Here is a 14,602-nt window from a genome sequence, read left to right as displayed (position 1 = left end):
CCTTGGAGCACAGAGTAGAATATGAAGGATCGGGTGGGGTGCGTGAGGGCTAAGGGATCTGGCACAACTGTCCAGGGAAGGCTTTAAGAACCTGGACTGTATTCTCTAAACCACAGAGAAACAAGGCGGGTTTGGAGCCTCATCAGGGTGGCCGTGATGTAAATGGTGGCTGGAGAGGATAAGAGGTAGATGGTGAATCATGGGGAAGAGAACGGAGAGCCAGAGGGAGGGAAGCGCTAGGAAATGAACAAGGAGAGGGGGCAGGAGGTGACTGGGCCTGGGGGGAAGGTCACAGCCTAGACGACAGGGGAAGGGTCAAGGCGCAAGGCATGCGTGGACCGTGAAATGCTGACGCTGCCAGAAGAACCTTTCAGCCCGGCTGAGAGATCACCAGCTGGGCGCCTCTGACTTTTAGGCGGGATTGGAGCCCTGGCCGGCTCTCTCATCCCCTGTGGAGGGTCTGGGGACAAAAGCCAGTGATGTCCCCAGCCCTGCTGGACATCTGCACCTGTGCAGGTGGACGCCCGGGTAGGGGGATGGGCAGGAAAGACTGCGAGCTGGAGCCTGTGTGAAGCACTGCAGACAGAAGTGCCAACGTTGGCACTTCTCCGGAACCTTCGGCTGCTCCCCTCCCCGCTTTATAAAAATTCCCTATAACCGACAATAACAGCCACAATAAAAAATAAAAATAAAAGAAAAACCAATTTCTCTAAAACGCTGCCAGAGTCTAAGCCTCCCCATCTATTTTTATTCTGTTTGCACAGAGTTCCGTGCCATAAATGCTTGCGGCGTTGGCACAGTAATTAAAATGCCAGCACGGCCAAGGAAACCGATTAAATGCAAAAATGCCAGCTCACTAGACAGAGGGGGAAGAATTGCCCTGGGTGGAAATCAGGTCTATTTTTAGGAGGTTTTAGGTGCTAGGTGACCGGAGAGGAGCGTGGATGTCTAGTCTAAGCAAGGGCACCCTTCCGTGGGAGGGTCACAAGGGGAGCTGGTAAACAGGGAGAACTCAGGGGCTATCCCGAGGGGGTGGGACACTTTCAAACCTCGACAATAACGGTGACTCCACAAGTGCTTTAGACATTGTAGGCTCTCAGCTAGTGTGGATGGATGGTATATATAAACAGATGGAAAGATGGTTGGATGGACTGATGGTGAAAGATGGTTGGATGGACAGGCAACCTGCCTTCTTCAGCGGGTAAAGAATTCGCCTGCAATGCACGAGATGCAGGTTTGATCCCTCGGTTGGGAAGAACCCCTGGAGAAGGAAATGGCAACCCATTCCAGTATTCTTGCCTGGGAAATCCCATGGACAGAGGTCGCAGAGTTAGACATGACTTAGAGATTAAACAACAAGCTTAGTTATTAGTTAAGGTTGTTAGACAGGCTTTGGAGGTTGAGCTACAGGAAGATTGCTTTAAAACGTTAACTACAAATGTATTCAGGCTTTCCTGGCAGCTCAGACAGTAAAGAAGCCACCTGTAATGCAGGACACCCAGGTTTGATCCCTGGGTTGGAAAGATCCCCTGGAGAAGGGAATGAAGGTTGTGGTTCAGTCACTGAGTCGTGTCTGACCCATGGACACAGTCTTTGCAACCCCGTGGACTGCAGCACTCCAGGCTTCCCTGTCCTTCACTATCTCCTGCAGTTTGCTCAAACTCATGTCCATTGAGTCAGTGATGCCATCCAACCATCTCATCCTCTGTAACCCCCTTCTCTTCCTGCCCTCATTCTTTCCCAGCATCACAGTCTTTCCCAGGGTGTCAGTTCTTCGCATCAAGTAGTCAACTTCAGCATCAGTCCTTCCAATGCATATTCAGGGTTGATGTGTCTACCTACCCCAGTATTCTTGCCTGGGGAATTCCATGGACACAGGAGCCTGGCGGGCTACAGTCCATGGGGTTGCAGAGTCAGACACAACTGAGTGACTCACACACACAGAGATGTATTCATATTTGAAAGATAAATTGTGTGAGTTAAAATGTTCCATTTTTAAAGGAATTACTAATGGATTCGAGCAAAAGGCAAAAATGAAATTTCAGACCTAAGAGGTGGGAAGATTTCAAACAAGAGGCAGACTATGGTTCACTGTCCCGACATTTTGGGAGACCTTCATTCTTTGGTGTCAGTTAGATATCACTTACGGAGAAGGCAATGGCACCCACTCCAGCACTCTTGCCTGGAAAAACATGGATGGAGGAGCCTGGTAGGCTGCAGTCCATGGGGTCGCTAGGAGTCGGACACGACTGAGTGACTTCCCTTTCACTTTTCACTTTCATGCATTGGAGAAGGAAATGGCAACCCACTCCAGTGTTCTTGCCTGGAGAATCCCAGGGACGGGGGAGCCTGGTGGGCTGCCGTCTATGGGGTCGCACAGAGTCGGACACGACTGAAGCAACTTAGCTTAGCAGATATCACTTAATGGTCAAAAATATATTTACCTTATAAACTGACTGAAAGTCACAGAATTGCCTGGAATTCCTACATAGCTCTGAATCCAATATTTCTGTCGAAGAAGCCAAAACAACTGACTACCAGTGAAATGCTCAGTCAACCAATGTTTGTCTACACAGCTTTTTTCAAATGACTCATAGAGAACACCTGTTGTTCTGGTTACAACACAGAGCTTTGGGAAAGTACTGAACTGGATTTTCTTTTATGCCGCCAAATAAAATTATCCAGAGGAGGCAGGAGTTCCCCCAAGGCTGTGCTATACGCAGATGCGAATCACAGGTGGGGATCACAGTCTGAGTTATCTTCCCAGGGGAGCCCCGCCCCACCTCCCCTCCCCCACCAGCAGCTTACCTTCATCCCCTGAATGTTCTTCAGCATCACGTCTCCGATTCTTTGGTAATCTCCTCTGATGTGGGCATTCGAGCGGCCTTCCCTGGGAGCAAAGGGTTGGAAACCAAAGCGTTAGCAGTGAAAACATGACCGATCAACGTGCCAGCCCCAGGTGACAAACCATCAACCTTCACGTCTTCCAATCCGCTGACCTATCTCTACTTTCCTTTCTCTGTCTCACAGGACATCGGCGCTAGGAGACTTCAAAATGACCCCAGTCCTCCTGCAGACAAAGAAGTCCACTTGTGCTCTGCAAGTGGCAGGGAAGAGCCACATCTGTTCACTTTAATTTGATCTCATTTTACATTTCTTTTTCCATCCACGCTTGGGTGATTTTCTCAGCGTTAGAACAATGAGGAGATGACTTGCAGGAACAAGCTCATGAAACTGATTCCTTCTCACAGACAGGGACTAACAGACACTTGTAAGAAGCCAGGCTTAGCCTCAAAAATCAAGGTTTCTGCTCCCAAGAGTCCTTACCTGAAGCAGACAAAGGGCTGTGTGAAAAGCCCTTGGCAAGAGAAAAATATAACTGAGGGCGTGCAGGAGACCCCCTTACAGAGGTGGCTATGTGAAGAACGACCCAGAAGAGGGCAGGATGGGGTCCCAGGTATTCAGATGGGTCAGGGGTCCCCCGGACATGCTGGGTGGTGGAAGACAAAGACATGGGTGTTTTGAATGGAGCATGTGGGTATATATATTAATTTCTCTTTGGCTCTAGGCTGTATCCAATATTGATAATCTAGGGGCTTAAACAGCAGTGAGTAAAGAAATATTATTAATAATAATGGCAGCTTCAGTTACTGAGCACTGACCACACAGTGCTGAGCATATTACAGGCACCGACCAGTCACTGAATCCTCTTGGCAGCCTTGTGACCAGGTACCACCATCACCCTCTTTAAACAGCTAAATACTGAGGCACAAAGAAACCAAGCAACATGTCTAATGTCAGTGATCAGAAGGCTGGAGCTTGGACCTGAGCCCAGGAACCCAGCCTATACACTTCTAGCCACCATACCTGTGCATATCTGCCAATTAACCCGCTGAATCTCCCAGAGAAAATTAAAACATGATTTTTCAACAACGAACCTGGCTAATATCTTCAACTGTTCAGGATAGCCAGAAGCCAATTTAAGGAAAAGGGACAAACTAAAAATGAAAAAAAGGTAAAAATCTGGGCAGGGAGGTGAGACGTGCTCAGGGTGGAGGAAAATACCCACACCCCGAGTGTGGAGGACAGTAATTCACACCCACAGGCGCTGCTGCCCGAAGCCTCCAGCACCGGGAGGGATGATCCCCTCCTCTCGGCATTAGGAGCTTTCCAGAACTACCTGCTCAACCTCGCACACAGCAAGGCTCTCAGGATGGGAGAGGAGGGCAGGGAGGAAGGGACTGAGCGAGGCTTTCCAGGTGGTACTAGTGGTAAAGAGCCCACCTGCCAACGCCCGAGATGTAGGAGATGCGGGTTCGATCCCTGGGCTGGGAAGATCCCCTGGAGGAGGGCATGGCAAGCCACTCCAGTATTCCTGCCTGGAACATCCAATGGACTGAGGAGCCGGCTGGGCTGCAGTCCACGGGGTCACAGAGTCGGACTCGACTGAAGGGACTTAGCACTGAAGGGGATAGAAACGTCGGAGCAGACAAACAGGAAGACTGGCTCCTCTCCCAGCTCCCCTCTCCCCACACCAAGCAGTGACAACGCCACGTACTCCACCGTTTATAACTGAGCGTAGACTAGGAATTACATCTCAGCAGAGACAAGCAGCCAGACCCATCAGGGCATTAAAGCTTCTATAAAATAAAAGCAGTGAGGGTGCCCACGATGTTCCCAGCCCCTGCCAGGGTCTTCTACGGCTGTCTTTCTCTTTTTCATTTAATATTTACTGGAATATAGTTGCTTTACAATTCTGTTAGTTTCTACTGTACACCAAAATAAATCAGTTACACGTAGGAACATATCCCCCCTTTTTTTTCTTGGACTTCCTTCCCATTTAGGTCACCACACAGCACTGACCCGAGTTCCCTGTGCTCTGCAGTAGGTTCTTAGTGGTTACCTATTTATCCACAGTAGTGGGTTTATGTCAGCCCCAGTTTCCAATTCATCCCACCCTCTCTCTCTCTCCCCCTGGTGTCGCGGTACACTTGTTCTCTGCATCTGTGTCTGTCTCTGCTTTGCCAATAAGTTCATCTGTATTGTTTTTCTAGAAGGGCTGTCCTCTTGTTAACCTATTCCATTCTTTTCCACCCCGATGCAGAATTCCTCAATCCTTCTGCTTCCTCTTAACTGCCAAGACAAACAAGCTGGCCGATGGCCTCAATTACTATGCACTTCTCTTCTGATTAAAGCATGGCGTCTCTTCTCGCCGCTGCCTGAAATGGCTCTGTGCAACACTGCCGCTGACCTCTGAGTTACCTAATCCACCAAGGAAGTACTGCCACTCCTGCTCCTGGTCACCCACTCGCGGCTGGTTGGTCCCAAATGCCCTGGCCCTGCTCTCTGGTTTCTCTCCAGGTGACATCTTCAGTCCTGTTTGCCAAGCCCTCCTCTTCAGGCCATTCCTAATCTGTTTCTGTGTTTTGAGAACCCATCCCTGGCTATCTTCTCTCTCTCCATTTCTACCTCTCCCTAAGCAAGCCTTTCTAGTCTCCATGGTTTCAACTCACGATGCCACATCTAACCTCAATGAACTATGTAGTTACTGACCCAGGCCCTGTATTTTATGACTTTCAGAGGTTGCTGCCTGAGTGACCTCATGGTGGTGGATATGAAGATGACACAGTGAATGTGGTGGCTTAGTCACTCAGTTGTGTCCGACTCTTGCGACCCCATGGACTGTAGCTCGCCAAGCTCCTCTGTCCATGGGCATTCTCCAGGCAAGAATATTGAAGCGGGTTGCCATTTTCCTCCTCCAGGGGATCTTCCTGACCCATGAATCGAACCCAGGAATCTGCACTGCAGGCAAATTCTTTACCAACTAAGCTCCAAGGGAAGCCACCTCAATAGGAATCTCAAACTCAAGAGATTCTGCACAGAGGTATTTATCTTGCTGCCAAAATCTCATCTCCTTCCTCCATTTTGTTCCTTAATGAAGCAACTGTCCTGCCTCAGCCTCAAGCCAGGAGCCTCAGTTATCCACACTGGTCTGCCTCCCTCATCCCCCCCAAAGCAGCCTCGGTGGAGAACGCTCCAGCCTCTGACTTAGACTAGACTCTCCTGGTGGCTCAGATGGTAAAAAATCTGCCTGCTAATGCAGGAGACCCAGGTTTGATCCTGGACCAGGAAGATCCCTTGGAGAAGAGAATAGCTACCCACTCCAGTATTCTTGCTTGTTGAAACCCATGGACAGAGGAGCCTGGTGGGTTACAGTCCATGGAGTTTCTGGACATGACCGAGCAGCTGACACTTTCCCTTTCTCCTCCTGAGACAGCATTCAGCTCTCTGCTCATGATCAGAAATTATTCCACCCCATCAGCTACAGGGGTGTGGTATCTTTGGATCTTTGGTGAACGGTTCTTAATTGGGTCACAACAGAGATGTTTATCGTTTGGCTATTCTGTGGATCCTGTGTGAGTGCGTGGTGAAGTTGTGAATTTACAGGTTGCTTCTTCTCCTTACACACTTTGCACAGGAAGGAGCTCCTGCCAGAAACGGAGGCTTCCTGGTGTTTAGAACCACCCAACCTCGCACCTTCAGCATCACGGCAAAGCTCTCTTAGGAGCTGGGAAATTCTCCTTCCCTCTCCACCACATCTGAACAACAAAGAAGGACCGAACTGCTGAACTAGAACCGCCTGGTTTCAATAAAGAGAGGGAAGACACAACTTATGCTTGATTTCCAGGTATGCAGCTATCATCTCGGAACCTAAGTCATGACCCCGAACTTCCAAATGGGCGTGCCACTTGGCAATGCACATGAGACAGGTCTTCAGTTCATCCAAAGGACATCATCTAGATATTTTAGTGAGAATGCTCTGGACTGGGCAGGCGGAGAATTGGGGGTGTCGGCTCCCACTGGTAGTGAACAATCTTCTGTCTCTCACAGACAGCATCCTGACCCACGGAAAACCAGGAGCAGTGGAGCAGGCAGGGAGGAGGGGCAGGGAGTGGTGATGGAGGCCAAGCTGGATTGACTTCACTTCCTTTCTTCCTTTACCAACTCTTTATCAAAAGAGAAGTGCACTGATGCTAAAACCCAGACGCAAGGGGGACCTTCCTTCCTGCTTTGGCTGGCCGGCAGAACCTTATCTGTCTCCCTCGGTCTTCAGAGTCTTTATTTCATTTGGGAAACTGCTCTGGGATGGCATCACGGATCCTCTGTGCCCAGTCAATCCACTGAGCAGGGGCAGACTGAGGCCACGCGATGAAACCAGGCTGGCACTCAGCAGGGGTGGAACATGGAGTCAGTCCTCAGGAAAGGGGGCGAGACCTGTGCCCCGGCTGCTCCGTAAAGAATTACCGTCACGCTTATGCTTCCTCTGCATGTGAACGCCAGTGAACCCGCAAGTCCAGTGCACTGGCCTTATTGTAAAGAGCTAAAAGCTCACTTGATTATGGAGAACATGGAAAAGTAATTACAGCTCTTCCGGAACAGCTTCTGGATGTTAACCTCACAAGAAAAGGGTCCTTGTTGGGAAGGTGGGGCCGTGTATTCACTGTCTGGCTAATTACTGTGCAACAATGCAGCGGAAAATTCTTTTGACAATTTCGCACTGGAAACCCATGTACCAAGAAGCCTCCCAGATGCTGAATTCTGACCTGTGCACCATGATCAACGTGCTCCAGGGCACAACTAAGTGTTGCCTCAGCACAAGGTTGAACACAGACACACACACACACACACACACACACGCACGCACGCAGAATCTCTGACTCTTCCAGACCCTCTGTAAACGTTTCATTCACCACTACAGACAGACCAAGGCTCCACCCTTTCCTCCCTCTCACAACAAAGCAAAGACTCAGCTCATTAGATTAAAACATAAAAGCAAAACCACATATCTTGGAGCTAAAAGGGCTGACTTTTTAAACTCAGCTCTGGGCCGGGGGTACTCTCTGACTCCAAGAAAACAGATTTAACTTTGTGTGAATTTTTAGGCCTCATTTGCAAAACAAACATCATGCCCTAATTCTTACCATTCCTTGTGGTTCCTATGATTCTAAGTGGGGGGAAGAAAAGAGGCTGTAATTGTGTGTGTGTGTGTGTGTGTGTGTGTGTGTGTCTGTGCTGTTATTGTGCTAAACTGCTTTAGTTGTGTCTGACTCTGTTCGACGCTATGGACTGTAGCCCGCCAGGCGTCTCTCTCCATGGGATTTTCCTGGCAAGAATACTGGAGTGGGTTGTCACGCCCTCCTCCAGGGGACCTCTTGCATTGGCAGGCGGGTTCTTTATCTTAGCACCATCTGGGAAGCTATGCATCTATGTATCTGTATGTCTATGTGTATCTAAATAAAAGAATATGTAAGTGAGCAAATGAGTAAAGACAAATCTTCCACTAATATGTAGGGCAGGAAGGGCAGCTGGGTTCAAAAAGCAACAAATTAGCCAGAGTAATAGATTTCATATGTGTGTGTGTGTATATATTAGCTGCATGTAATAGATGTGGATTTCAATATTCTTTGATGAATTTCAATAGCCTTTGAAATCCCTGGAGGAGAAACCTCATGAATGTGAACTAATTCACACTGCCACTTGCAGGGAAGGCATTTGTGAGGCGTTCCTGCTGGGCTGGGGGACACTATTTGCCCCCAGTAGCGACAGGTACGCGACCATCCTGTCCTCTGGCTCAGGTAGACACAGCAGCCTCAAGGCCTCAGCTACCTTGTGCTTGTCAGCTATGCACACATTATAGATTTGCCTGAAGCTATAGCTTTTCTTCTTCCAAGTTTACCAGGTCCAGTTCAATACGAGGCACGAGAGTTACAGCCCACTCACAGGCAGGCTTGATAGCACCAGATGAGACCTGGGTTTGGTTCTGTTGACGGCCATGCATTAAAACAGAGCACAATAGAAGGGCACTTTCAAACTCATCAGCGGCCTGTGTTCCAGCAGAAATCCACCTGCAATTGGGAAAATCATTTCCATTTTTCTAAACAAACAAACAAAAAGGTAGCCTGCTCTTCAAGCACAGTGGGCTACAAAGACAGGAGCAAGGCAGACAATTCAAGAAAAATAGCTCCTGCATATGCTTGAGAACAGGCAACTTTACTCCCGTGTTCAAAGGAAACAATCACCAGCCACCACTGGCCCCCCAGGGGGAGGGAGCGAAGCTTAGTCTGGGCAGGATACAGTGGGAAGATCCCAGCATCCTTAAAGTGATTTTCTTGCCTTTGAAACAAAGATGAAATTTTAAATTAATTTATATTAAAAAGTGTATTGCCCCCCATTGTATATCCACGATCCATATCTTGCCCTAACTTTCTTCCACTGTGTATTCTTCCAAGCTTTTTTCCAGGTAGATCACACTGCCTTGTCTCCAGTGAGTTTCATGGTTTAATTTGAAAGTAATGATTTTAAACCTTTTTTGCACAACCTTCTTTTAAAAGCCAGTGAAAATATTTTCAAACAAAAGCTTTTACACAAGAGAAGTAGATCTGCCTGAAGCAGGGGAACAGATTTGAGTCCTGCGTTTTGAATACAACCTCAGTGACTCTGGACAGCTTCCCTGGTGGGAAGCACTAACGGTATTTTATTTTTAATATTAACATGCTGCAGACTTTGCATGTGAATACAGATTTTCTAAGTGTAAAAGCACAGTCCATCATCATTTGCCAGGCGCCCTTCTGCTTTGAGCCTTTGAAACACAACAACAAACTAAATCATCTTTACAATTTACCCCAGAGGAAACCAAGACATTTTTATGAATTTGTTTCCTAAGTATTTTGAGCAAGTGTTGTGTGGTGGGCCCTGTGTTTGGTGTAATGAGTACTATTCGTTCCTTTCGTTCCTTTTAATACAATTTTTAAAGGTTACAACCCACTCACAGTTACTACAAGACATTGGCTCCAGTCCCCATATTGTACAATATATTCCTGCGGCCGATCTTATACCCAATAGTTTGTACCTCCCGATGCTGTGAGAAAGCACTTTCTATGATGATGGAAATGTGTTTTATGCCTGCTGCCCTAAACGCAGCCACTAGTCACATGGGTATAATAACACTTGAAATGTGGCTCGTGTTGCTGAGAAACTGAATTTTTAAATTATTTTAAACTGCTCCAAGTAGCTAGTGGCTACCATATGGGACAGTCCACTTTCGATGTCTTCGCTTATCCTCATCTTGTATTGTTTTCTACTTGTTAACTGTCTCAAAATCTTCGTGGAAGATGAAGCATAAAAGAATTTAAGTGAAATGAAGTGAAGTGAAAGTCGCTCAGTCATGTCCGACTCTTTGCGGCCCCATGGACTGTCCATGGAATTCTCCAGGCCAGAATACTGGAGTGGGTAGCCTTTCCCTTCTCCAGGGGATCTTCCCAACCCAGGGATCGAACCCAGGTCTCTGGCACTGCAGGTGGATTCTTTACCAGCTGAGTCACAAGGGAAATCCAAGAACACTGGAGTGGGTAGCTTATCCCTTCTTCAGGGCATCTTCCCAACCCAAGAATCGAACCGGGGTCTCTGGCATTGCAGGTGGATTCTTTACCAGGTGAGCCACAAGGGAAGCCCAAGAACACCGGAGTGGGTAGCCTATCCCTTCTCCAGGGAATCTTTATGACCCAGGAATCGACCCGGGGTCTCCTGCATTGCAGGCAGATTTCTCCTGATAACTGAGTTATCAGGGAAGCCCTAAATAAAAATGAGCCTTAACAAGAGTTGTGATGCAGTTTACCAACGAGAAACCATTCATTTGTTCTAACAGGCACGCATCACCTGGACTTCCACCCGAAACTCTGAGACCCAGGAGCAGGTCCGCCTGGAGGAAACCACAGTCTTGGCAGATGCATCAGCATCTGCATCAGACTCGTGCATCAGCAGCTGAGATTCTAGGTGAGCCAGGATGGGCGGGTGACACAGGAAGGTTAGTAAACGTCTCGGGAATTCAGAGAAGGAAAGATGGAGGTTGGTGGAGGACGGAGGGAGGGAGGAGTCATAGCTTACTGAGCTGGGCTAAGTCAATTTTACAGGTGGAAAATCAATGCGGTTCATCGACCCTGCTGGATTCGAGAATGACTTGGGGATTTCTGACATGCAGGGTTGACACCCTAACTTCCTCTTCAGGACAAAAAACTCATTACGGCTGGAGCTGCAGAAGCATGGCGAGCCTGTGAGGCAGTGGGATCCCTCGTCACACGAGAACGTTCGTTCCACGAGACAAGGCAGCACAGCTGATTTTACTCTAAATGAGCAAAGTTGTCATTGCCGGTGGTAAATGCACTATGGCAACGACAGGAGCTGGCGAACGAAAGAATTAATCCAACCATGAACAAAGTGTGTGAGGCAGGACTAATTCCCCCATGAAATAATTACAGGGCTTCTCTGCAGTCAACCTTTACAAATATTTTGATCTTGGGCGACAACAAAAATAACATGGAAATCAGATCCTTTCCTTTATGTGGATGTGGGAAACAGTCCACAGTCATCAACTTCGGGGGGAACAAAGATTTCATGTCATATAAACGACCTGCGTGGCAGAGTCAGCCAGCGCGTTACGGTGTGGCAGGAACCACTTGCCACTGGCCACCTCTCAAAAGGATGGTGGCCAGGGTCCGGTCCATCCTCGGGGATCCAGAGATGAAGTGTGGGGAGGCGGACTCTCGGGGTTGAGAAGAGGGGCCGGGGGTTGGGGGGGCATGTCCGCATGTGTGGTACACATGTGTGCTCCTGACCCAACCAACCACAACAGGACGCTGTGAGAAACTGCCCTGGCTGGAGGGCGAGCAAGCGACCTTTGGGGGTGGTGGCCACAGAACGAGGAAAATGAACAGTGCCTCTTCCCGCCCCGTTGCAGGAGCCGCCGGCGCACACCAAGCTCCTGACAACAGGCTGTCCGGTCACCAGGCTCCTGACGACCCCAAGCTCAAGCACAGGCCAGAGAAGACATGGAGTTTATTAACGTCAAAGGTCTCCACCTCGGGATCAAAGTGTCTGACCAGCCGGGATCATCGCCTACCACACCCCTCACTGGGTCACTTAAGAAAGGTAAAAAAAAAAAAAAAAAGCCTGTTTCTACTTTCCCACCTGTTTAAAACAAAGCCCATGGACCTCACAGAGCGGTAGGGCAGTCAAGGGAAATAACAATGGGAGCTGAAAAGCGCCTCCAAGAATGAGGAAGCTGTTGAGAATTGAAACTGCATTGTGACGTCTGCCTTCAGGTGGCAATGCACCTGGACAGGTAACCCCCGCCCAGGCCAGCTGCATTCTGAACCCCCAAGCTCTGCTGGGAGTAAAATGGTACTCTTAGCTTCAAACTGAGGTCTTAACATTCAACTTAACGTCTCAAGGCCTGGCCGTGAATGCTGACTGGGTCAGAATGGAGGCAGTTCAATCAGCCAACACCTGTCACGTAAGGCTCACCTGCCTGCCTCTCAGGTTCCCATGAGCTAATTCAGGAAAGCCCTTGGGGGCGCCCACAGAGAACCCACAGACATGGTGACCTTTGTGTGCAAAGCACTGTTTTGAAGTCTCGTCTTCTTCTGCATCAGATTCCCTATGATTTTGTTTTTTTCTATTTTTTAAAAAATTGTGGCTAAAGACTGTCGGCAAAGAGACATCTCTGCCAACAAAGGTCTGAATAGTCATAGTTTTTCCAGTAGTCATGTACCGATGTGAGAGGTGGACCATAAAGAAGGCTGAGCACCGAAGAACTGATGCTTTTGAACTGTGGTGCTGGAGAAGACTCTTGAGTCCCTTGGACAGCAAGGAGACCAAATCAGTCAATCCTAAAGGAAATCAACCCTGAATATTCATTGGAAGGACTGATGCATGCTGAAGCTCTAATAACGTTGGCCACCTGATGCAAAAAGCCGACTCAATGGAAAAGACTCTGATGCAGGGAAAGATGGAGGGTATGATGAGAAGGGGGCGACAGAGCATGAGACGGTTGGATGGCATCATCAACTCAACAGACATGAGTTGGAGCAAACTCTAAGAGATAGTGAAGGACAGGGTAGCCTGGCATGCCTGTCCATGGAGTAGCAAAGAGTCAGACACAACTTACTGACTGAACAACAACAAAAGATCCCTTGGAGGAGGAAATGGCAACCCACTCCAGTTTCTTGCCTGGAAAATGCCATGGACAGAGGAGCCTGGGGGACTATGGTCCATGGGGTCGCAAAGAGTCGGATACGACTGGGTGACTTACAGTTTCTTTTTTCACTATAAAACCTACTATATACCACCATAACCATTTTGCAAGTGTTCAGTTCAATGGCAATCACATTGTTTTCTTGAACCCAGCTGATCCTTCTTGGAAGCTGTGTGCCCAGAGCCTACCCATGCCTCCTTGCATGCCCCTCCCTGGGTCCCAGTTCCCCACCAGCCGAGTTCCATCCCCGGCAGAACCTGGGGCGGGGCTGTGTCCATCTCTGGGGAATGACTTGGCCTAGTCTGTGCCCAGCACCTGCCAGTCATTTTAGGGCTGGAATGTGGGGCTCCTGCCCAAAGGCCAAAGATCTTCAGTGGCTTTCTCTGAACTCGTTTGAACAGCTGAGTAAAACGTCCTCACTTTCAAAAGAAAAAGCACAATGTGTGTTTTCAGAAGTCACCGAAACTGTTTCCTTGTTTTTGAAGAAACGGGGTAACTTGGGCTTGGGCCTGAATGAAACGGGCCAGCCTCTTCTACCAGCATTGACTTGGGAGAATGCACCATTTGGACAGGAACAGGTGTGTTTGCTGAACCAGGCTCCAGCCTAATCATACAGGAGAACATCCTGGTACTTTTTCTGCCTTATGATTTCCCACTGCTGATGTAAGTATATGACAGCGTAACTTAGGGCAGCAAAGAAAAGCACAGTGGTGGTGACATTTAAGCCCCAAATCTGGGGGACCTTGAGGTACATGGTAAACTTTAGATTTCCATTAACAATAATTAAAAATACTATCACTGGTTAAAGTTTGGAGTTTAGTTAATAACGTAGTGTTAGAAGAGAAAGGACAGGCCCAAAATGGAGTCACTTGAGCTAAAGCCAAGACTTAGTACCTAACCATTGATCTCTCCACAGTCACAACCTCCCCCAGGAAGGTCATCCTAACCAGTCAGCCACTGGTCAGTACCAATGAAGTCATTGGTCACATGGGCCCTCTTGATCCCCAAAGGAAGATGAGGTCATCTGCCACACAGACCCCTGCTGTCCCCCAGGTAGGGTCCCTACATCTGAAATAACGTGGTTTATTCCGTGTTTTGCTTGTAAAGTTAAAAGTGTTAGTTTTCTAACACTAGTTAGTTAACTAAAGTCATGCCCAACTTTTTTGTGACCCCATGGACTGTAGCCCACCAGGCTCTCTGTCCATGGAATTCCAGGCAAGAATACTGGAGTGGGTCGCCATGCCCTCCTCCAGGGCATCTTCCCGACCCAGGGATGGAACCCAGGTCTCCTGCACTGGCAGGCAGGTTCTTACTGTTCGAGTCACCAGGGAAGCCTTTCCGTTTCTGGAGCTCCTCCCTCCTTGCCACCTAGGACACTGCCCATTCATGAATCATTCAGTAGAGCCAATTAGACCTTTCAATTTTACTTGCTCAGATTTTGCTTTTTAACAGAACCAACACTGGTTTCTTAGGTTTGAGGAACGTGCCCAGTGATGTAAGAAGCTGACATCA

General features: G+C 48.4%; 1 protein-coding gene across 3 annotated transcripts in view; it reads right to left on the bottom strand.

The window, feature by feature from the left end:
• The window catches only part of FARP1 (FERM, ARH/RhoGEF and pleckstrin domain protein 1), a 306,924-nt gene that overhangs the window by 18,571 nt on the left and 273,751 nt on the right, over positions 1-14,602 (bottom strand). For all 3 annotated transcript variants that reach the window (XM_070800413.1, XM_070800410.1, XM_070800414.1), the window contains one exon: positions 2,809-2,890. In XM_070800413.1, coding sequence (XP_070656514.1) covers positions 2,809-2,890 — 82 coding nt within the window. The remainder of the gene's footprint in view (positions 1-2,808; positions 2,891-14,602) is intronic.

The sequence above is a fragment of the Bos indicus genome, chromosome 12 (assembly GCF_029378745.1).
Source record: "Bos indicus isolate NIAB-ARS_2022 breed Sahiwal x Tharparkar chromosome 12, NIAB-ARS_B.indTharparkar_mat_pri_1.0, whole genome shotgun sequence".
NCBI classification, from domain to species: Eukaryota; Metazoa; Chordata; class Mammalia; order Artiodactyla; family Bovidae; genus Bos; species Bos indicus.
Note: the sequence above shows the minus strand (reverse complement) of the source record. Positions and strands in the feature narration are given on the sequence as shown.